At 35.8% G+C, this 24,960-nt stretch overlaps 1 protein-coding gene across 4 annotated transcripts in view; it reads right to left on the bottom strand.

Moving 5' to 3' along the window:
• Positions 1–24,960, bottom strand: part of LOC138312808 (uncharacterized) — a 27,669-nt gene continuing 2,709 nt past the window's right edge. Inside the window, exons 1-5 of one of the 4 annotated variants that reach the window (XM_069253568.1) lie at positions 14,043–15,142; positions 7,761–7,814; positions 5,088–5,186; positions 2,654–2,767; positions 1–41 (exon numbers count right to left, since the gene is read on the bottom strand). In XM_069253568.1, the coding sequence (XP_069109669.1) occupies positions 16–41; positions 2,654–2,767; positions 5,088–5,186; positions 7,761–7,814; positions 14,043–14,094 (345 nt within the window). In that variant the 5' untranslated portion in view covers positions 14,095–15,142 and the 3' untranslated portion in view covers positions 1–15. Of the gene's footprint in view, positions 42–1,470; positions 2,768–5,087; positions 5,187–7,760; positions 7,815–9,369; positions 10,194–14,042; positions 15,143–24,960 lie in introns of those variants that run through there. The other 3 variants (XR_011207052.1, XM_069253567.1, XM_069253566.1) reach the window with 3 other exon arrangements.

Below are 24,960 nucleotides of genomic sequence, written 5' to 3' on the forward strand. Positions count from 1 at the left end.
CCCTCATCTGTTCCCTCAGCTCCCCTGGGAATCTGTGCCTTCTACAATGAAATCAACATGGCCGGCAATGAGAATAAAATCTAGAGTGTATCTAAAAATATCACAAGATCCAAATAAATAAAAATTCTTTATGAGCATCTATGTGATGCAGTAAATGAAATTTTGTCTAATTATTTATTTAATTGATTCATCAATTACGGAACGTATAATATTTTCATTATAATAGACATGTATTTGTTGTATAAAATACCACTCTTATGAAAACCAGGTATAATAAATCAGGCAATTACAGCACTGTAAATCACATTATACAGCCCTATACTTACCAAGTAATTTTACATTTTGAATTTTTTTCGTATATATGTACCAATGGGATACATATCTATATCAATAAGTATTTCCAATACTGACTCTCATTGATTTTTGTTATCGCTGTAACTTTTGAAGGTTATTAAACCCTTCATCAACCTTCATTATCAAGAACCTATCACCATGTATTATACAAATACATTTGTACAGACATTGGTTTTGTTTAGGAAATATAAATAGTTTTTTTTCAAAAATATAACTGGCATCTACTTCCAGTCAAAACTTGAAAATTTTGATAGCATTAGAGTATAATATCAAAGGAATGGGTAGTATTTTCAACTGTTACGCATATCAAACCAGCCCGGATTTTTGACAATAAACAATAAGTTTCAATACCACGGAAATCTAATTCAGATGTAACTTAGAGACCATGTGCAGTGTGCAATAACTCAGTTTATATCCAAGAAAACAAGCCAAACTATTAGGTATGACCTTATCAACACGTATCAATATGATAGGCCATGCGGAAACACCATACAAGATACACAACTCCAGATCACGTACTATACAAGGGGACACAACTCAAGGACACGTACCTTACAAGGGGGACACAACTCAAGGTCACACACAGTACAACACATATGTACAGAAAAAAAATTGTGAAAATAATATAAATGTGTAATCAAAAACCAAAGTTCACGCAGATAAATGCTCCACAACCTTGACCTTTTAATTGGAAATGAACTCATTCACACGTGAATACCCATTAACCTCTACTTAAACTGAGACTGTTCACTACGATATAATATTCCAGGGTACACAAATTAATCATTGTGTCATAGTACCAGAACTTTATCTTAATGGATAATTGTATACACTCTGAAACGTTATTACCAAGTATGGTATTACACACCTGAGTAAGCTTAAGTATAACACATATTTATTTGTCTGTATCACTATGGATGGTAGACATATATCACATCCCAAAGTAGCCTGAGCTTACTCTGACCCTCACACCAGACTTAGACATTTAGACAAATGAATATTTACACCCAAGATATTTTATCTTAGTATTATTTTATGTTTGTTCTCAAAGATTTCATCTTAAAAAGAAAGAAAATAAACAGATCTCTCTCCCCCCCCACCTCTCAAAAAAAAAAAAAAAAAAAAAACATTCCAAGTGCAAAGTCAAAATGTACACGACATGCATTCTTAGAAGAACATTTAAACCCCATTCATAAACCCAGTTCATTGGTTGGACTTTATTAACACAAGTTATATCTAAGTGATTTGTAGTGTTCAGTTAGGAAACCAAAACTTGATCAGCACATTCACGATGGTGAAACTACAAACTAATCATAATATCAATACTACAGCTATTAAATGGTAGTTAATGACAAAATCCATCCTAATAAAATCAGTAAACATAAAATCTATCTTGAATTAATCAACATAAAACTCATCTGAAATCTATAAGTATAAAATCTACAGAACAGAAAAAGATCAATGGAAACTGTTATCATGTTATGTGGATTGTAGCAAGAATTTTAAAAGTTTTTTAACAGACAAATATTCAGAGAATTGATTCATGATTTTGACTAAACCAAGTCTTCCTATCATGATGTTGAGTTTATAGATATTTCTAATCATGAAATATTCAAGAAATCCAAACAGAAAAAATAGCTCAAATGCCTTAAAGCTGAGAATATGTTTACAAATATTGTCAGGATAAAAAAATTTTGAAATGAAAATTTGTGATTTGAGAATTAATTTTCTGATAGTCTACAATGATTTTAATGAATAATTTCATTGTGATCTTTAGAGCAAGAAAGCCTGAATTGGTCACTACTGATTCTGTTATATAGATTCCCTGGTACATCAATAGACCATAACTGTATCCGCTCTGATACAGTTAAATCAATATAGCTCGTAACGTCTTCATGCTATCCATAACAAAATTGTTATTGCTGTACAATTGATAATGGGCATTCAACTGACCTTGACCTTTCAGCCTGAATCAATAAAAAGAATAACCTGCCAGATCATTGATCAACAATGACAGTCTGGAGGATGGTTGTAAAAGTTGCTGGGGGAATTAGCTCAGTTACACCCACAACCTACACCATCTCACCCGCACCTTGGTTGGTGTCTCACACCCACAGGTCGGGCAGGCTAATGCAATTTACACATTCTCTGGTGAGAAAAGCAGTGCATTAAAAACAAAAAGAAACAAAAACACGACTGAAATTTGTCGTAAATAAATGTAAGGATGGAGAGGTGAAGGAAATCACAACAAAAGCCGATACAAACGATGCATCTCCTGCCATGCAAACATCTTTCTGACCTGTCTGACCAAGATGTTTAGGTGTTGTGAAGTCGAGAACTTCATCTTCATCAGAGTCTTGGTCTTCGTCTCCGGGTTCGTAATAAATCGGACCACTTCTCTGAGCTACAGGCACTAAACACAATATAACACTCACATCAACGCCTGTTAAACCTTCAGATTCTTCCTTTAACAGCTGATTTGGATTAATCAATTTCTTAAATACTGTATAATGTGAAAATTCGTAGCTATAGTACTTTCCTGGAGCCTTCAAATTATTTCATGTGTAGAAATATTCATGGCTTAGAAGCTGATGACCTGGTGCTTCAAATAAAATATCAAATAATTTTTTTTTCATGTTTGTGGTTATATGGCAGCCACAAAAACAATGAGTATTTCTACATAACGGACATTTCAAATTATACAGTATTATAATTTCAAAAGGCCACCTTGTCAAGTAACATAATTTCTAAGAATAAAAAACAAATTCAAAATTGAAAACAAAAAAATCTTTCATATTCAAACTTGAAATAAGGTAATAAATTATTATTAAAGTGTTATGATCTACTATAGTATCCACAAAATCTGATCATAATTTTTTTTTTTTATAACTCTATTATATTAAAACTCGCCATGTAAAATGCTGCTAAGCTTAAACCTATCAGTAGTTTTCTAGTATTAACAGCTGTAATTTAAACGTAAGAGAAAGTGGTAATTATACAAACAATTTACAACACTTAACATCTAATAAATCAATACCCCACTCGGACATTAAAGTTTAAAAAGTGCTCCCAACCCCAACACAGATTTTCAAATGCTGTTTCAGCAATTATGAACATAAACACAACTTTAAAGGAAGAAAAAAGTTTATACAATTTTTCCTCAAAAATCAATTTGGTCTAAAATGCATAGGTAAGGATATAATTTGTTTTCCCGGTTTTTCACTTAAATGACAGAATATAATGAGAACATTCTTCATGTGCACCTGTTTTATATTTTTAGTTTCCAGGATGTCAGCCAGATTGTTTTTAGTAATTTTATACAATTGAGATTATCATCAGATTACATATTTTTATCAGGCAGAACGTTGTCACATTAGATTAGTAACTGGAGACAGTGATAAACTGCTATGATTTATAAACTAAAATACAGTGGATCTGATTACCAACTCACCCTGTACTTAACATACCCATTCAACCCTGTTCTACCATGTTCTTAGTAGAAAATGTTGTGCGACAAAGGACAAACTAGTGCTTCAGTTGTGCAGTTAACACATTTACATGAAGACATGAAATGACAACATTGTACACAAATGATATCTGGGGTTATATCTAGTGTTCATCTATAAACTTAGCTTGGGGATATGTAAAGTGATTGTCAAAATAAAAGGAATGACTGTCAATATAGATGGAGTCACTGTCAATATAAATGAAGTCACTATCAATATGAATGAAGTAACTATCAATATGAATGAAGTCACTTTCAATATGAATGAAGTTACTGTCGATATGAATGAAGTCACTGTCAATATGAATGAAGTCACTTTCAATATGAATAAAGTCACTGTCAATATGGATGAAGTCACTGTCAATCTGAATGAAGTCACTGTCAATATAAATGAAGTCACTATCAATATGAATGAAGTCATTGTCAATATGAATGAAGTCACTGTCAATATAAAGTGAGTTACTGTCAAAATTAAATAAGACTGTCAATATGAATGACGTAACTGTCAATATGTGAGCCACTCTCAATATGAATTAAGCCACTGTCAATATGTGAGTCAATGCCAATATAAAGTGATCGAGTCACTGTCAATATGAAACAAGTCACTGTCAATGTTATGCGAGTTAATGTTAATTTCAAATGAGTTACTGTCAACATATGGCGAGTCACTAAGCCTCTACCAAAATGCACTTATAACTGCACTTATGTATAAGTCAATATCTGTATACAGAATTTCATGTCACTGTCCCTATGATTTTGTCTATCAATAATGTATGGAGACCAGTACATTATAGACGCCTTATTACTATTGTACGATATTTGATGGAGGAAGGCATAAGACGGGTTGGAAAGGAAAATTTCGAACGAATAGATTTAAAGAAGGGAACGGATTGGAGATGAAACTTTTCACTGATAATAGGAAAACTAAATAATCCAAACAGCCTGAAAGAATGTGATGGTTTTTTGACCGCAGGACCAGCAAAGGAACTATCGAGAAGTAAAGGGAAAACAGGTCAAAGGTCAAGGTTGGATAGAGGTTACAGAAATAGGTTGAAACAATGATATTCCATGAACCACAGTAAAATGGAAATATTAATAAAAAAAAAAAAAAATATAGTCAAACATAGAAAAAAAGGTCTACTATCTAACCATAAAATGTGACGTTAAAGCATGCATGATACCGACGGCTACTCTAACCGACACAAACAATATAGGACCAGAATCCTACCGAAACGCTCAGGTATCCCTAGAGACAATTCCTTGTGTTCTGTGACATCATATTCCGCAAAGTCATCATCATCAATAGATGCTACACGTCGCGGATCAACTGTAGTGAAAACGAATTAACCTTATGATGACAGTGAAAGTATGGGTTATGTCAATGTTTTCCTGTGGCAGGGAGAGACATCATTAGCCGAGAGAACGTCTGATCAAAGACCTGCTGATTACTGGGATAAGGTATATACGTAACAAGGGTATAGTTGGGATGCTATGTAATTCCCCAGTGTGTAATTATATTAACACATGATTAATGCTAACAAACATCATTTCCTTTACCAGTAGTTAACCCCAAACTAATTTATAACAATGAGCCATGGGTCTGATATGGTGATAACTATTATGACAAGCAAGAGGAGTCTTCGTTGCCTAGGAAACTAAAGCCTGGAATAATGAGATTTTAAAATTGATATATGATAATAATAAGGTTATTAATGTCTAGTATAATTAAGCTTTGAGATAAGTAATTACATATTCATATACACAGTACAGGGGACTTTGAAGTCATTTTATCACAATAACGACATTATCATTCAATTATCTGAATAGCGCCTGTATTCTGTCCGAACATGGAAATATAACATTAATAAATATGGTATATGATATTGCAATAAGAATGTCTGAATTGATAATATCCTTGATTTCCCATGTAAGCTATCTTGGAGTTTATGGTTTATACAATTATGAACAGAATAAAAACTAATTAGTTAAGTTAATTAAGATAATTAATGAACACAGGCTATAAATAAGATACTATTGATAGGATACTCTGATAAAAAAAATATTAAATTTGAAAATATAGTGAAAATTGTTTGTACGGAACAACAGACAGAAGGAAAAAGTTCATCTTACCAAATTACAAACAAAATGTTATAAAAATTGAGCATGTGAGCAAACATTAATATATATCACATTCTATTGATATGCTTTATTTATACCATATATAAACATATATTTAAGTCCTGTTAAAATCTTAGGCACTGAAAAAATGATATAAATAAACATAAAACAAATCTTCATATAATACATATATCTGGCATTTAAAAATGAAGGTAAAGAAAATAATATTCAAAAGGGAAGAAATAATCTACTTCACAATAAATGAAAACCACAGCAGTTAAAACAACATAGCATAATGATTCAACAACAAGGTTCATTCTTATCTACCAGAGTTACTCCCCTTTGTTTCACTCTGAGTGAAAAAAAGGGGAGTAAGTCTGATAGATCAGAATGCAACAAGGTGTGTCCTTGACATTCACTATGGAGATAATTTCTTCATAATACCAGGGTTATCTGCTCTTGGGGCAGCTATGATTGTTGTTACAGCGTTAATTTGCTGGAGAAAATTTATACTGTTTTGTCGACGGCATTCTTCTCAAAATGTAACAATTTAACTATCAATGACTGCTTATAATAGAATAGGACTCATTTGAAAAAAAAAATGAAAATAATTTAACTTATCAAAAACAACAAGATTAAGAGAAAATTTGTTTCACTTATAGGAGAAACACACTGGAATGTGGTACAATTTCAGCTAAATAATACTTCCTGACTATTTTGATCAGATTTTTAAATGAAATGTAATACATGTATATTTCTACCAATGTACATGTATCTGAAAAATTTCCAATTGAAATTTTTGAAAATCCTGCTTGTATATCTGCATACAGAGGATACACCTTTATACAGGTGTATATTGGAGTTTCGGAGTATTTCCTAGGCTCGTATAGGATTCACTACAGGAATGAGGCAATCTAATTAAAATAAGACTTATAATTCCGCTCCACTATGATGCTCTATGTTATGCTTCAAAACAAGATCTAACACCACCCTGTTTGGGGTCACCTCAGCATGACCCCTATGGTTAGCATAAGTGTAAATGGCTAACGGTACATCCAGAGATGTTCTGATTCTAGGCTAGAGGTCATTATGAGGTGCCCCCAAACAGAGTGTTGTTAGAACTTGTATTGGAGCGTAACAAAGAGCATCGTAGTAGAACGGAATTACAAGTCTAATTTTCATTAGATTGGGAAAGGGGATCACACCAGGGGGATGTCTTACCTCCGAAATCTAGTATAGGTCCATATATAATGGGGCCATATACACCATCATCTCAAAATGAAAAGTTCACAATTATATACACTGACCACAGATAGTAAAAAAAAGTCAATAAAAATATTTAAAAAATAAATTTATACAATTTAGTCATGTCTCCATGTTTATACCTATTAAAAAATGACTCAGGTCTAATTTAAATCAAAACTCTATTTTTTTTTTCAAAAAGAATCCTGAAATCTGAATGATGTGTCCAAATACACCAATATTCATCTTGAACATTTTATTTTGTTGTATTTTCACAAATTGACTTTATTTTTGGCAGCAATGTTGAAATATTTTATTCTAAATAAAGATAACCATATTTGAATAACTGAAAAATTTAAATTCTATTCAGTCCACAAATACATTTTCCAAATAAATTGGAGACATAACTAATTGTCGATATATAGCTAGGATAAATGACAACATAAAACGTAAAATTTTACAGAAAAATTGGAAAATGAATGATAATCAAAATAATTCATTACACGACACTGATAGAAATAATAATCGTATATAAATTAACCTCTTTCTGAAGCGGCTGTGGCAGCAAATGCCATATCTTCACGTCTCTCTATACCTGGAAACATTTATAGACTTATTTTAAAAATATGTCTCACTACTGCAAATTTACTAGTGACTTCATACTGAAAAAATTATCCCTATAAATTTCTAACCATAATAGGTATTTGAACATCATAATCAATGAAAGCACATGCATTTTTCATTAATGCCAAGATTTGTGGTTGTAAAAATCATCAAATTAGGTTTCCTCTCTATCTTCCTTTTCCTATAGCCTTTCCAACAAAAGTGTAATTCCCCGAAAAAAAATCTAATAGTATTGCGTGCTGTATCCCAATGTACTCTAACTAATGAAAGAGACCGATAGTCCCTAGCTAGATCAAACTAGTCTCAAACCCTGCAATATAAAAATCAATGAGGAGATATTTTATTGGGAGGCCTTCCATACCAAATTAGACCCATATAAAAACTATTGCATACACTTTTGTGATGGGAGATTCGCCAGTGAATATTTCAAACGAATCTGACATTTTCTTAATGTTCACCGTATGCTAACATTCTAGGCTCTAGTAAACTTTAATCAATAAAACACTTTCAAGCTTTTATGCTTTAAAAGGAAGATAAAATTTGACTGCTGACCCAAATGAAATCTGAAAATTATTTTTTTCAAGAACGCTACGCGCAGTTGAATGAAATCTTGTGTACATAAACAGAGCGAAGGGATATACATGTGGTATGACTCAAAAGACTGTTTATGAAATTCTATTAACTTCAGAGTCAAAAATAACATTTCATCTGAATACTGTATTACTATAACACTTCACATCATGACTTCTTATATATACAGTACAGTATCTACATTTTGTATTTATATGCTACTGGCCCACAAACATAACTTGGATGTGGGATGAGATAGTCTCAGGCTGACCTTCGACTGTAATGTATCAAAAGAGTCATGCTCAGGGCAAACTTCAAACAGGCCTTTTGACCGATAAAAACAAAATTTGGTCATCAAGTATACCCTATGAGGGTACTTAAATGCTTTAGTACATTAGTGGATTTAACAACTGCCCAAGTACTCCCAAATAATCAGTATACAGGTTCTTCTATACTGTTACTATAGCCCAGTCTATAGCTGAATGTTCATCCCACCTATTCACAACCAGATTAATATTTGTCTCAGTTAAATGCCTTAAAAGTTCTTCTTCTAATGGTTGTATTTTTTAGATACTACGTATTTCCATGTTATGACACATCTTTCCGAAGAAAAATAGCATTAGGAAAAGTGTGCTCATCTTTAAATGTTATTAATTTCATAAACTACAGAAAATTGCATTAATATCGGTTATCGGTACCTTGATTACCAAACAAAATATGGCATGTTTAAAACTAAACAATAATTGACTTAATTAATTAAACAATCTACATGTATTATTGCGTAATGTAATATATTTGCAAACACAAACTTTCATAAAAAATTGACAATGTTCAAGTTTGGAATTGCAGGACTATCAATGTACTTAAAATAATCAAAACCTTTGAAAGATCGCAAAATGATATCCAAAACCATTAAGTAAGTTCTTAAACACCACATACATACATATATACACAACCTGAGAGAATAGCTCCTAATACATCTACAGCAATTCTTGTTGAGACAAACTACTTCCACCGTCTATATAGATTAAGTTGTTTGGCTTAATTAACACATAGAATCCAGTTTAGCATTCCTAATCTCATTCCGCACAGAAATTCAGTGATCTGGTGAACAAACAGTACTGGAGACACTGTCAAACAGACTTCTCAACCCTATTTCTAAAGATAAAGGTATTCCCAAGCAGAATTTTTTAGAAAAAACACCAGACTTTAAAAAAACAAAATTCCCTAGCACATGTTTCTGAAGCATGTGTTCCAAAACAAGGTACAATCCCTTCGCAATTCAGAAGTCAGGAACAGAAGAATGCTTTAGAGCTGTATAATTAACACAATACTGCTGCCACTGTATCGATATGAATGGCACCACATTTACGACATTTGTGGCCATAGCTAACCCTCTGACCAAACAACAGTGTCATTGAAAGCACAGCTGGCTGACTAACCATGGCCTAATCAAGTAACAAGACACACTATTGATTGTGGGCATTGATCTCGAGAGCGGTGAAATCGGTGAAATCGTGTGGCCTTAGAACGTAATGTCTCTTGAGCAGCGAGATGATGTGGCCTTAGAGGGTATGAGCCACTAGTGTTTCCCCAGATCTGGGTAGTCAAGTGAATGGCATTGGAGCTTGGTGGGGGCAGTACCAAACAACATTCACCGACAAATTTGAGTTAATCTCCAGGAAATGTTGATAGGAGTCCGGAAGACTCATTGATTCGATCAGGATAATCAGAGACCTGACAGTGTCTTTTTAGACAATCGTTAAACAGCAAACAATCTCAACTTTCCTCTGTTCTAGTGTATGAGCTAATGGGTTTTGGATTGGTGTGATTGATTTAACACTACACTAACAACCAGAGCCATGGACATGTCAGATTAAAATGGTGGAGGAAAGTGAGAGTACCCAGAGAAAAACCACCAACCAGTGGTCAGTACATGGCAACTGCCCTACATGGCTGCCTTCGACTGGCAACTCTCGGGTTGACAGAGTTATTACTCAGGCAGTCAAATGCCCAGGGTTCTTACTCGAGTATGCTAAAAATAGATTTTATACGGAAGGTGAAGGTCATTTTCAGAACCCTCATACTTGGAGAGTTTGATCAGAGTTAAAATGGCAGAACGAGGCTGGCAGTTTTCATTTATTTGTAACAAACAGTACAGTGGTACTTGCTATCATGAGAGTGGAGGGCTTGTGGTAATGTGTCAAGACATCTTAACCACTTGGCTACCACAGCCGAAATAATAATATAAATGTAAATAATAATCATTAATTCATTAAATAGTTACTCTCATTTGATTGACATTAAAGACTTTTCACATTATGTTTAAATCTATTTGAGTTTTTAATTTAAAATTACTTCCCATCACAGACCCTGGATATTATAATACTATTTATTGTTTAATTAATATTTTTGTGGTAAGGTTAATAACCTATTTTTCACCAAGACAAGCCCTTATTTAGATTAGATTCACCAGTTGAATCTGAACAGATATGGGGTCACTTGGCCATGCAACTACTTAGGGTACTCAAGTCTTCTACATTATTAAGACACTTCAATATATCTCCTTTATGCAGCTCAGCAATAGTAACTGATAGTAGTAAATACAATTTAATCTGTAACTTTTGTTAAACAAAGAAAGCTAATTTATTGATTACTTTTTAATATTACACGATTATAACTTTAAAAAAGTATCATATTTCAAGTTAATTACAAAAGTGAACTAATATATACTCTAACTGTAAAGCAATTGCATGTCATAAGATAAGCTGTAAGTTGACGAAAGCCATTTGGAAAATTAGCAGAATCAAAAACCATCAGAAAACGGATATACTCACTTTTCTCCCTCATCGTGTAATCACACTATTCTTACCATATATATACCTTCCTTATACACTGGTTTTCAAATGGATTGGTTCATGCTTGGTCAGACCGAAACCGTTCAAGCCTAGCACGGACTACATCAACAATATATCATAGCACCTGTACTTGTGATGCAGCGTGATTAACCGTTTCTATGCCACAGGAGTCTATTAAATTAACTAGATCGGCACGCGTAGTGCTAGGGTCTCATGGGATTTATATGGCCAATAGCTGATACTGCATTGCACCAGCCGCCGTGGTAACATACACAATGTGTTTTCACACCGAATTGATCAAGCTTTTTCCATGAAGATGACTAACGTGTGTATGAAATCAATGAAGGGTGATGTGGCAAAGCTTTGCAATGTTTCCCGTCTAGGGACAAGACTTCCGCTCCGACACAGAAACCTCTACTGGAATTTGTTTTAATCAATATTACCTTAATTAGTCTGATACACCGCAAGAAACCTTACTATTAATCTGCCCTAGGTATACAATTTATGAATTGAATTCAACAGAATACCTGTAGGATTGTGTGCATTGTAACGATACAATGAGTCAGGAATTGTAATAAGATACAACTGTCGAGGATTCAGATTACATAGAACATTTCTGATAGTTTTTACATATGCCATACAGAATCATGCGAGACAACTACCAGGTACTTGTTTGGAAAAATATAAAGACATCCTTGACCTTGTTTTACATATCAAAAACACTTCTTCATAAAATTCATCAGAAATATCCTACATTAGCCATTTATGAATAAACACCATCTATAAGATACTAGAAAAAATGACACTACAATGTTTTTAACAAATAATGGATATATAATGTACAAAAGCATTTAAAATTGCTTTGAGAAATGTAGGCAAATCAAGCAATTCCTTAAATTGTTTCCTTAGATTTTCTCTCTTGAATGTTAACAATTAAATATGATAAGACTCTGAATAGCTATTCATAAAGTTCAAAATCTTTTAAAGATACTAACTGTTATTCATTATAATGTGATAAAGAGTATTTACAAATCTACTTTACCGGATAATATTTGGTATTGTAATGATGTAGATGACATAACTCATCATACAGACAAAATGTAACATATACAGATCATGCCATGCTCACAATGAGAAACTGATGAAAGCAATCTGAAAAAAATGAAAAGGGAAAAAGAAAAAGAGAAATTCTGTTTAAAATCAAACACACAAAATCCTATCTCACTCAGACCATATGAAAATATAACTTTTTAACAGACACCAATATTTCATGACAACACACAAGACTATTAAAACCTCTAAAAAAAATTCTGATAGACTAGTAGCTTTGCTCCATCTATATTGTTTTTGAAAGTGTTAGAAATTAAACCCTCAAAACCTTATGCAAACAATGATTTGTGAGAGTTGTATAGGAAATACAAAGTTTGAGTGAAATATGACCTTATGTGAACATATTTACCAAGTACATGACATGCAACAAAATAAAAACAGCTGTAACAAAATAATGACATTTGAATGGTTAAAAAATCGGATTCTGAAAAAAGGAAACATGTACACCATATTTGTCACAACAATAGCTAGGCTTAAAGAGTGTATGTAACCATTTCCATCCTCAATATCAGCAGTGAATCTTATTGAAAATTGAACTTGGTTCGATCTTTGTAAGGTAGTAAGAGAATGTTCTCTCTCACCAATAACACTCTCAAAACAATTGTTTTGGTTTTTCCCATTTTTCATCCCATTTAAGGATTTGCCAAAATTTGGTGGAAGAAGGAAATATTGAGGGCCCCTGGGAAAAAATTTCTCCTCATTGTCATTACCTCGTATCTAAGCAGTATGGTTATCAGATTTGTAGCCAGAGGTGGAGGGCTAACATTATAATTTCAGGCACCTTAACCACGAGGCCATAGTCACAAAAATTATCTCGGGGTATACTGACCATGCAAAGTACTTAGTAACATTATCTCAGGGATCTAATGATAAAATGTGGAAATGGTTTCATGACTGAAGTTGCTGAAAATATCAAAGTAAACAAATACAAAGTACCACCAATATCAAAAGGTTTTTAACAAAGACTAAACCAGTGAACACCAGTGCTACCAGAATTACAAAAGAAACTGCAAAATCAATGGGGAATTTTATGGATTTCTTTTAATTTTACATAGAAACAAGGATGAAAATATAAGATGTCTATTTCATGGCTTCTTATGTTAGGAAAACAAATGTTCAAGGTCGAATTGATATATTATTTCATTATTCAAAATGAAAATAATACAACATTGCACTTGATATGTAAACTTGAAGAAGATGTTTTGATGAGAATAATTTCAACATGTGCTCATAGAGAGAATTCCAAATCTGATTTTGCAGTTTTTAAGACCATTTCAAAATGATTACTTAAATTACAAGCCTGAATGACTGAATTGAAAGTGTAAGCTGGAAATAAAGTGTGTAAAGCTGAAAATTTTGAAGAGAAATGATGATTAGACATGACAAAGCATAATACCTTATTCAAAACAAAATATAGAACAATTGAACAAAATATGAAGACAACACAGACAATGAGAACTGCGTATACATACATCTAATAGGTTTGGGGTGATGATGCTGGATTAAAACAAAATAAAACAGGATTAAACATTCAAAAATAAAGACATTGACATAGCAAATAATGAAAATAAACTAAAACAGGATTGGTGAGGTCATGCTGTGGTGAAAGGAATTGACCAATGAGAAACACTGTTACATGATGTTAACTTTGGAGTTATAACCTCTGTTAGTAGTAGTAGTAGTTGTTTCCATGCTTGAGGATGCAGATGACATTGACCTTGAGGCTTGGGTGGGAGCTGAAGGTCAGGACCTGATTGGGTGGGAGTTTGGGACAGAAAGGACCGACTCATTATCGTTTCAACTGATGACGAGGACGAGAACTGGCTGCTGCTGTGCTCTGAGAACTGGTGGGTAGATTTTGAGGACTGCTGGATTGGCACAGGCTGGCTGTGCTCTATATTGGGATTATTTTTTACTGTCTTCTGTAGGGGATTTCTCCTCGCTGTCTTCTTCCTCACTAGTTGGCGATTTTTTCTTCTTTTTCATAGCTTCCCATTCCGCCATTGTAAATATCTTCTTCTTTTCCTCATATGGACCAGCTGCTAAGTAGGGTTTTGATTTTTTCCTCCTGTTCGAAATCCTCAATATTGGAATACTGAAAATTATCTTCAATGTGGAAACTTGTCAATTCGGAATGTAGATTATTTTGATAGTCTATAAAGGGGCTAGCTCCTGCGCCAGTGGTTCGGTAACTATGGTAATTATCCATGATGTATTTTTTGCCTTTGTTTTCCCATGATTCATTTGATACTTGCATTATATCTATGTTGCCTGATTCGCTACGCGAAGAACCAACAGACCTCATCGTCTCAGCAGATGACCGAGAGAAATTTGAACTGTTCACGCTCCACATTGAGCATTCTAATCCACTATCCTTCCCGCCATAGTGCATGTCCATGGATTCGAGGGAATCTGCTGAAGTTTGCATGACATCCTCTCGTCCTGGTACAGAATCAGTTGATGTCTGCATTTCATCAATTCCTCCGAGTGAGTCAATGGATGTTTGCATGATGTCTGGTACACCATGTAAAGAATCCACAGATGTGATAGATGTTTGCATGACATCATCAGGGAGATGAAGAGAGTCAGCTGAAGTTTGCATTATGTCATCAGGAATGAACAAGGAATCAGATTTATTGTCAGACGACTTATTGAGTTCAAGAGAGTCGCTGGAACGTTCCATAATTCCTTCTTGATCTTGAAGTGAGTCAGAGTCAAATTCTTTTGGCTTTACACCTAATTGTTCACCTAGAGAGTCTGAGGAAATTTTCATGACTCCATCTGTTTTCATGGAGAGAATCTGCATCAGGCTCTTTGTGAGCGAATATTACACTTGATGTCATGGAGGTCAACTCAGACAAATCTCCGTCAAGAGAGTCAACCTCCGCAGCCTCAATTTCATCCTCTTTAGATGTTCGTTTCCTTTGTATCATCACTCAGCGAGTCCTCCAAGTCATCCCGACCATCAACCGAATCCACGTCCATGTCTTTTTTAACAGCTGTAGTTGGTGACTGCTTAGGTATGAAGGCCTGAGAGGCATTTTGCTGTGGTAAAGTACCAGATTCTAAAATGGACACAATCTTTTGTGCCTCTGCCTCTAGTTCTTGTGCCATAGCCATTTCTTGCTCAAGTCTTTCAAAATCATTTAGTGAAGCCAATGATGAGGTTTCGCTACGACGTGTAAAACTATCTGTTGACCCTCTGCGATCATCTTGGAAATCTTTTTCCAGCCGTTCAAGTCCACCTAATGATGATTTCGATCCAGATATGTCACTGCTTTTTACTATCAGGTGGGGTGATTTTATCTACTGATCCTGCAGAACTCGACTGACCGATATCATGTTCTAATCGTTCAAATTCAGCAAGCGATGAAGTTACAGATATGTCATCCCGTTCTGTACTTTTGTTGTACATAAATTGTTTATCATCCATTGAACTTGACAGACTTTCCTTGCCTTCCAATGAACTTGCAGATCCTGATTGTCCAATTTGTCTTTCCAGTTTTTCGAATTCTAGTAGTGAGGATGTGACCGATATATCATCCCGATCTGCACTGCGACTAAGTAATTTGAATCCTCCCATACCTGGACTAGGCATTGGCATGTCAGGTGAACTGTAATGTCTATCAGATGTTTCAGACTCCAAATCTGTCTTTTCTAATATCTCAAAGCGATCTTCCTCTGAAAGCTCTGTGATTACAGAAAGTGCATTTTTATCGATGAACTCATATCTTTCATTCTCTGATGAACTCAAATCTTCTTCCTGATTTCTCCAATCTATAAGTGGTCCATCCAAATCCTCCTCCTCTTTTTCTCCTTTGTATCGCTGGAAGTCTGAGTGTCGGTGTTCCCAGTCATGTTTAGATCGGACTTTATCTGCCCAATCTGCCATGTCTGGGTCATTTGCTTTGATCTTTTTTACCAGTTTGTATCGAAATCGGACAGGAAGTAGCAGACGAACTTGTGGTTGGTGGTTTATACTCTTTGTCGCCAGATGGAAGCATGCTATCAGGTGAAAGTTCAACAAGAGGCGTGGTTTTCTCGGATTCCTGACCTTTACCACCATACACATCCTCTGGTCCCCAGTCTATTAATGGACCCTCTAGGTCCTTCGCAATATCGTCGTCAAGATTCATTCCCATGATGTCCGAATGAAATGAGGAAGTCATTGATGCAAAATCGTCCATCCTGTCACCATCTTCATGACCCTCCTCGTTTGCAGGAACAACTGTCGTGAAACTATCGAGACTGGAGTTGTCATCATGACACAGGGACTCACAGTCACTTTCCGTTCTAGCTCTTCCATGTTCTTCCTCTTTGTGATCATCATGATGAAGAGGTTCAGACTTAAAATGATCGTGTTTGATTTCCATTGGTTTCTGTTCTTCATGTTTGTATGTTTTGACTGAAGCGGTTGTTGTTCCAAAGTGGTCAAGTTTTATTTCAGCAGGTTTAAGAATTGGAGCTCCGAAATGTTCGGATGTTTCATATTTAATGTCATGACGTTCTGTTTCTTTTTCTGATCTCGACTCAGCACCAGCCTCTGTCTTTCCTGAGGAGGAAGAGAGACTCTCCACCATTCGGGACAACGCTGAAATAGGCTTTGGAATTACAGCGGCTGTCACTGAGTCGGTATCATCTAAAAAATGATCGGTGACATTTGTTGTTGCATCTGTTGATTGTTCTTGTGTTGGAACATCTCCCTCCTCTGGTTCTTCATATCCATCCAGTGAATCCTCATCTTGGTCACTGTCATGGTGTTTTCCTTTATCCTCCTTATTTATCTCAGTTTCAAGACTAATCATGTCGGCCATGGCTGGGGAGTGCAACTGCGGCTGAGGTTGCGCATCCTCCTTATCGAGTGAGTCATGGAAAAGGTCACCATCTGAAGTTGTAGCATCCTTACCAGAGTCAGTGCTATCTGTGTGTGCTGGGACTGTGAAGGTGAGAGGACGTGAGGAAGACCTGATCACCAGTTCTTCCTCGTGCCCATTATCGTCAACTTCATCCTCTTCCTCAGGGATACATGTTTTTGCCAGAATCTACCAAGTCACCTCGTTCAGATGCGACAGCCATAGATGTTCCTATCGCAGCCTTTTCCAACTTTTCTTCAATAATCAAATCATCTTCTTCCTCCTCTTCTGGAATGCACTTTGTTGTGATGACTGGTTTCTGGTGTTCAGATGGTATCGTTCTCAGAAAATGATGAGGACTCTGGAGTTACAAAATTCTTCTACATCATCTTCCTTATCCACTGTTTTGTCCTGGTAACATTCTGGGTAATTGCCTTTCTTCTTCGTCATCCTCTTCTTCATGAAGATGTTGTGTTATTGTGATAGAAGGAATGTCCTCAGAAATTTGCTTTTTTAGTTCTCTAGTCGACGAAGAAAAAGTTGCAGAAGAAATCTTTGATTGAAGATATAACAGTGAAATACTCTCGGTTGTTTCAACGCTAGATGTAAACTCACTGGATTTCGATACCATTGAAACTTCCTCTTTCTTATACTCGACGCTTTTCTGATGTAGATATTTTTTCTTCTACTTTGGTTGTTGTTTCCTCAGTCATTGTTTGTTTATTTTTCATCCTCAATTTCTTTCAGTTTGTCTTCATGTCTTATTTCGATATCGTCCGTCATGATAAATGTATCTTCATCTTCCTTTTCCCTTTCTTCAGTTTCTATGCTAGTATCGTCCGTTGTTACTTTTAGCTTGTGCCTCTGTTATTACTGATTCTACAAAAGTCAGATGCGGTTACTGCTATTTCCTCTCCCTCTTCACCTTACCTCGCCTTCTCTGGGAACATCATTGTCAAAACTGAAATATGTCTTGTTTTGTGTCTACAGGTGTTTGGCGTTGTTGGCCGTTCTAAATCCACAAGATCCACTTCAAATTCAAAATTGGAATCAGAGGGATCGTCTTCAATATCTTTACTGCCACATATTAATTCCAGATCTTTTGACTGCCTGCCTGAAGATTCCTGATCACTTGTGTCTTTATTAAAGTCAAGTAGCAAATTTTCGTCGTCTCTTTTTCATCTGGTTCGTCATCGATACCCTGTTGTGTAAATGGTTCATCTGGTTGTGTAGATATCTTCTTCCATAAAACTCCTCCCGCAGATATTTCTCCTGCTGAAGTTCCTCAGTGAGATATACCTCGCCTGTGAATTCCAAACTGTCAGGCATAGAAAATGCAGTATTATCTAAGCCCATCGAGCTAGCTGCTGCCTGCTCTGTGGCACCTGACGACGATTCTTTATCCAAAAGCTCATCTTTCACGACCATTGCAATATCAACCATTTCAAGAGCTCTTTTTTCCGTGATAAATACCATCCTTTTTCAATTCCTGTGGTTTCTCGTCCTTGGGGGATGCTTGTTGTTCTAGTCCCCAAAAAGTTTATCATCAGATGATGTTTCCGCGATGTCGTCACTAGCATCATATTGAGTGTGAGAGAGACCCGAGTCATTTTGGTCCTCTGTATAGAAGGCAACATTCTTTGATTCGCTCTGTTCAGATGCGTCATCATTCTATCTGAGATGTAAGACCGACAAATGAATCTGATTCTGGTTCAGTGTCAAATCGTCCTGATCCTTCCATCTGTGATATTGAGAGAGAGAAAACGCACCAGTTATTTCAGATGGCATGTCTAGGCCATACAATGTCTGGTCTGAAGACAATCAGTTTTGGTCTCCGGGAGGCAGAGCAATTTCTTCCATTATACTTTCGGTAACCTGTGACTGTGATCCGTAACATGACATCTTTAGATTCACCTTGCGTTTGGCCTCATCAGAATTTTGCTGTGGTTGTTCTCTCCAATTGTTTCTCAGGTGTTCTCCTCAACTTTGAATCCGCTGTCTTGATCAGTGTGTTCCAGAAAATCCACTTTCAACAGCAGCTGCTGAGCTTGGGGCAAGATGATACAGAGGACATCGACTGAATCAAAATCTGGCTGACTCTCTATGGATTGGAACCATTTCTGGTGGCTGCTGTTCAGGTTCAGGTAGTGTACGATCAACATGACTCTGTGAAGGTCAAAAATCAATTTCGGGGTTGTATTCTACCTCGGTTGGCCCCATTTTGGAAGACTAACTCCGCTTGATCCTTCTCTGTGACTTCGTGTAAGTCCCCAACTACAGCAGAGTCTTGAATAAGGTCTGGGAGAAGTTCTGATGACACATGATCGAATGGCGATCCAAGTCCCTTTTCACTGGGTTCACTACTAACGGGAGATGGAATGCTCAAATGAAGATTCGCTTTTCATTTCTGGGTCATGGGAGGAGCTAGTGTAGGTTCAAGAGGAGACATATCAAATGTCATAGCCATATCTTGTTTTTTGTTCATAACTCTGCATAGAAATCTGCAGATTTTTAACTCTGAGAAACTACTGGTTGTGTGGTACTGGTTGTCATTGATTCAAAAGACTTCATCATTTCTACTGTCTTCATCTCATCCATGTACTGATCGTAGCCTTGTAGCTCACTGGGAGACATGACTTCAAATGGCGAACCTTGATCTGTAAAATCATCTGGGACGACATGTGGTTGGACTAAAGCCTCTGCACCAACAGCCTCATATTGATCTGTCGGAGTACTTATTATTGTGACTAGAAGTTCTTGCTGTCGTAATTCTTCAGACTGTGAATGAGTAGCTGCTCATCTTTCTCTGCCTCACCTTGAAGCTTTTTATAGCTGTATGGCCTTCTAGATCCGGTCGAGTTTCATGGACAGTTGACATGTCCTTTTGGTGTAGGTGCTGGTGGTGAAGGGACAGGACTCGACAGAGCCAGAACTCTTGTCAAGTAGTCCTTCCGCCGATTGCCTGCGGCATCTGATAACCATTAATAAATTCTTGGAGGCTTTCTTCGTCAGCTATAGCTTCAAATACGTCATCCTCGGGACTCGATAGTATTGCTTTAGTAGTACTTTGCACTGGTAGGAACTGTTTTTTTTTCGACGCTATCTGGTGACACGTCGTATGGATGCGACCACACGAGAAACGCGTCCAGAATCTAAGTCATAAGATGCTGCTAGAATTGTTGGCTCCATTTCGAGGATGATGTGGAAGTTTTAACCAGATCATCACTAGATACTGAAGGGAGATTATTGACATCCGTTTGGAATGTAACTCCGCTTTTCCAACCTTTCTGTTTTGCATCTGTATCGACCTGTTCCTCCGGAAAATCATCTTGTGGCGTTCTCCTCTATGGGAGATAACTTTTCCTCTGTGGTGTCGCCTCAGTTTCGGAAGAGGGTCAAACTATATTTCATTGTCAGCAAGAGCCTTACCTACACATGGTAAAGCCATAGGGGAATTTAAGAGAAAGATTGAGAGTATTCTTGGGTATCTTCTTCCTGCACCTCTCTCATTGATTCGTAAGAATGCTGCTGTGATATCTCGAGACGGGGGAATGTGAACGATCACCTTCATCAAACTCTTGTAGCATTTTCCTGCTGCGCGAGACGCGAGGCCCGACTTACAACCTCTGTGTCCATTCCCTTGGATTCCTTCACAGGTGTAAGAGAACTCATTTCTGTGGTAACATCATCACGGGCAAAACAGTTTCTTCTCCCGTAAGTGCTTCAGAAAAGTGAGAAGAATCGATGACAGAACGAGGTGATTGAGGTGTCTAAAGATGTTTGCGCTGTCATATAGGAGGATGTTCATTGTATCGGAAGTCTCAAGAAATACCCGATAAAACGTTTTTCCTCTTTTGTGGACTGATCTGTGAAAGTACTGGTTCCCTGTGATAGATACGTTTCTCTCATTGAGACTTGTATGCCTTCATGAGATATCTCCGGATATGCCATTGCATTCTGCATCCTTAGCTTTCAGGTTCTCTTGGTCTTTCCGACGGGTTTCCAAAATGCTTGCAATTACAAGTTGGTTGATGGGTATCTGTGATGTTATCGTGAGGTTCAAACTGTACAGGCGATTGATCTTGGTCAATTTCCGTAGGTGTGTGATCTCATTATCGTTCTATTTTGTTCCTGTTGGTAGTAATGTGTATCCTCCTCCAGTGAAAGAGCAAAATCGTACTCGTTGTGCTCGAGGATTGGTGTACAGGCGTTGATTCCTCTGAGTCATTGATACATGTCACATTTTTCGTATTGGGTTTCTTACATCACGATTCACGAAGATAAAATGTTCCTAAATCGATGGACTGGGCACTTGTAAAGGTTGTTTTCTTTTCCTGTTCCAGTAGAGAATCAGAGAACTGTCGCTTATTACTGATATGAGCAACTTCCCAAGGAAGACGGGACGTACTGACCAATTTGTTTCATCAAAATACTTCATTGTTACCATCGGAGCTTGTTTCCGAGGAGGTGTCACCAGGTAAATCCATTGGCGGGGGGCATCAAGTGTTGAACAGCAACTTGATTGACCGTTCCTTGTTCTGTTGTTGGGATGTTCATGAGAATTTTCGCTCTGTAGGCTTATAACTCTCTTCCTCCTTTGGTGTCTCCTGCCAAGGCTTTGGAACAGATTCCTCCTTTAATGATTTTTAGTAATTTCTTTTACATCTTCTCTGCTTTTTCTGATTGAAAAAACTTGTTCGTCGCTTTGCATATCTATTTCAGATAGGGCAGCAGTCTGGCGCGCTAATTCCAATTCTTCGCCTCCAGTTCTGTTAGAGGAAAAATGACCTTAGGGTTTTTTTTCTTCCAAATCTGCTGGAGAAATGTCACCTCCAGATTCAGAAGACTCTGATGCTTTCTTTTCAGTTGAATGGGAACCTGCCTGTTCCTCAACTTCTCCTTTTGGTTTCGTTTCCTTTTCTTTCTTCCTCTTTCTTTGCTGAATACGCAAAAGGGTGATGGGATGTTTTTCATGAAATCGTTATCAAAGAAACTTTTCTGATGCCCTCCATCGTCATCCTCCTCCTCATATTCCTCTTCGCCATGGTGTGTTCGTGAATAAATTCAGATGGAGACACACCTACCATTATGGCTGCCATGTTTGGACAACTTCAAGTGCTTCTTTATGGGACAGGGCGATACCTCATCATCAGCCAAGCTTGGGTAGGACACATTTTCAGGTGGGGTATCCGCGAATGAGAAAAGCTAGTGTTTGGTAGGGGACTGAACTTCAAGGTCTAATTTTGGTTTTGGTGAATGTTTGGGGGGAATGGTCTAGGGGGATGGAACTGCGAGAATGTCTAGGAAGGGGGGAAAACTGCTCTTCAACGTCGGTTTCCTCGGTTTTGCCCCTCACTGCTATCACGAATCTCTGCAGAAATTGAGTTTACCCAAACATGGAAGGGTTAGTTTTAGTTAGAATCCCAAAACGTGATATTAAAACTATTTTTTGCAGTTTTTGTAAAACCAATGTTAGTTAAAAAATTGTTTGAATATTATTAACTAATTAATGTTATATCTGTTAATAATAAATAATAGATTTTTTGCATTCAAAACAACAGCTTTCCTCGATCATTTTTTAGATATATTTGAAAAAAAAAACTCCGAAAAACTCTTAAACATACACCAAGTATTTGATATTTTATATTTATTTCTACTCTACACTATCAGTAAATATAATCCGTAAGTTTGGCAAAAAGTTTCAACGTTATTATATGGAAGCAATTTAAAATCAAGAAAGTAATATCAAAACCAATTACAAAAGATCACAGAACTCGGCAGGTACACAAAGAAAGTTTTGTTTGGCGTCAAAAATTTTGTAGAAAAATATACAAAAGAATAGAATTTACCAAAATATGAAAAAATCAAAGTATCTAATTTTGTACTACATGCATTTTTAGCTTTTTGATAATTTGACAGTCGTCGTGACTTCCGAATGTTTAATCAGATAACTCTATGATTCTCATTTTTTTTAATAGCACAAAATTAGATTCATTCTTGTCATCATCGAAAGCTGAGAAATACACATATTTTCACATTGAATAATATATTGCAGTGATGTTTGAGCCCCTCATTGAAAAAAAGAGTACGGGGGTGGACTTTTTCCCAATTTCTTTGCATAAACCGAAAAATTAATCAAGAAATTAGATATAGCCCATAATAAACTCATCAAAATTGAAAATGTTTTCTGAATCAAACAAAAAAAAAAAAATTTTGAGCAGATCTCATCTGCAACATTTGATTAAAAAATTTGTGAAAATATGCATTTTTAAGAATTGATACCGAGAACTGTTTTCCATGCTACAAATATAAGGTGAATATGAAATGGACTGCCACAACAAGGCATAGGGCTACATTTTTTTTAATGTATTTATTACTTGTTTGTTTTGGTTACAAGGATTTCACAACAATTAAATTTTTGAATCTTCCTTCCATCTTGCATGTATAATTTATGGAAAAGAAGGAATTTTCCCATAGCCATTTTTAACAATTTGTGTGGCAGTACGATTAAACATATTGTATAGATAAAAATACCAAGAAAATAAATTTCAGCTTAAAAAACTGGAAAAAAAGGAAACCAATTAAGAGATCAATAGTTCGCCGACAATACTATGAAATAGCAAAATGTGGAGTTTAAATACCTTCTGTCATTTTCATTCAAAGTCGTCAAGTTGTGCATCTTCAGAGCTTGAAGAGCTTTCATCTAACGTTTCTTCTACCCTATCATCTTTTCCGTTTCTCCTCCTTCCTCCTCCTTTGTATCGACTTAGCATTAATTCAGAGATAGACTTGTGAGTCACTTACATGTTAATAAAAATAGCATTCCAGTGAGAATACATGCAATCAGAAACAGTTTTTACTACATTATCATTACATCGGGATTAGTCTAGAAAGAGATTTAAAAAAGTATAGCGTGTACACAATACCCCTTGCTTAAATTTGTTACACTGGTAATACAGTAATTGCATTTACAGAATTATTTTGTATAACATAATTATATAGTAGTTATATTTTTTTGAAAATACTTTTTACAAATACTGCGGTAAATTATGGTTATCTAGACCTTGTCACTTTGAAGGTAGCCTTTGACCTTCTTTGGCCACTTTAAATATGACATGGTACGTCATAATTGACCTAATGACCTTCAACATTGTGGACACAAACCAAAAGGGTTAACCCTGGACTAATTAAAACAATTTCTGATATTAAAAATGGTTGTGATTAGATCAGGTAAAAATGCCAGGCAAATGGGTTTAAAAATGTATTTTCTGTGAAACTTTTTTTGACATTACATTTAAAAATGGGGAATGAATCGAACCTCTGTGCTTCAAGTAAGTGATAAATTAATGTCTTATCGACAATTAATTGGTTATTTTAGCCAAATTGTTTTCTCTCCAAATGAAAATAAAAAAATATGATCAATGATTTCCAAAGCTGATGACTATTTCCAGAAAAAAAGCTTTCTCATTACTTTCAATATTATAATACACCAAAGAAAATGTTTGGAAAATTATCATCACGGACAAAAATTTCAGAATGTTGAAAATCCCGAAATGAGTTAAGCACGAAGGGTCAATTCCTTGGGAGGGGGTAGTGTAAAATATAATATACCTGAATCAATTTTTTTACATAACCTTAGTTACTTATGCATTAATTACATCAGTGGAGATTTCAAGGATAATATACATACATTAATTGTAACCAATATTTGAATGAATTAAAAACA

Source organism: Argopecten irradians, unplaced genomic scaffold (assembly GCF_041381155.1).
Source record: "Argopecten irradians isolate NY unplaced genomic scaffold, Ai_NY scaffold_0479, whole genome shotgun sequence".
Classification (NCBI taxonomy): domain Eukaryota; kingdom Metazoa; phylum Mollusca; class Bivalvia; order Pectinida; family Pectinidae; genus Argopecten; species Argopecten irradians.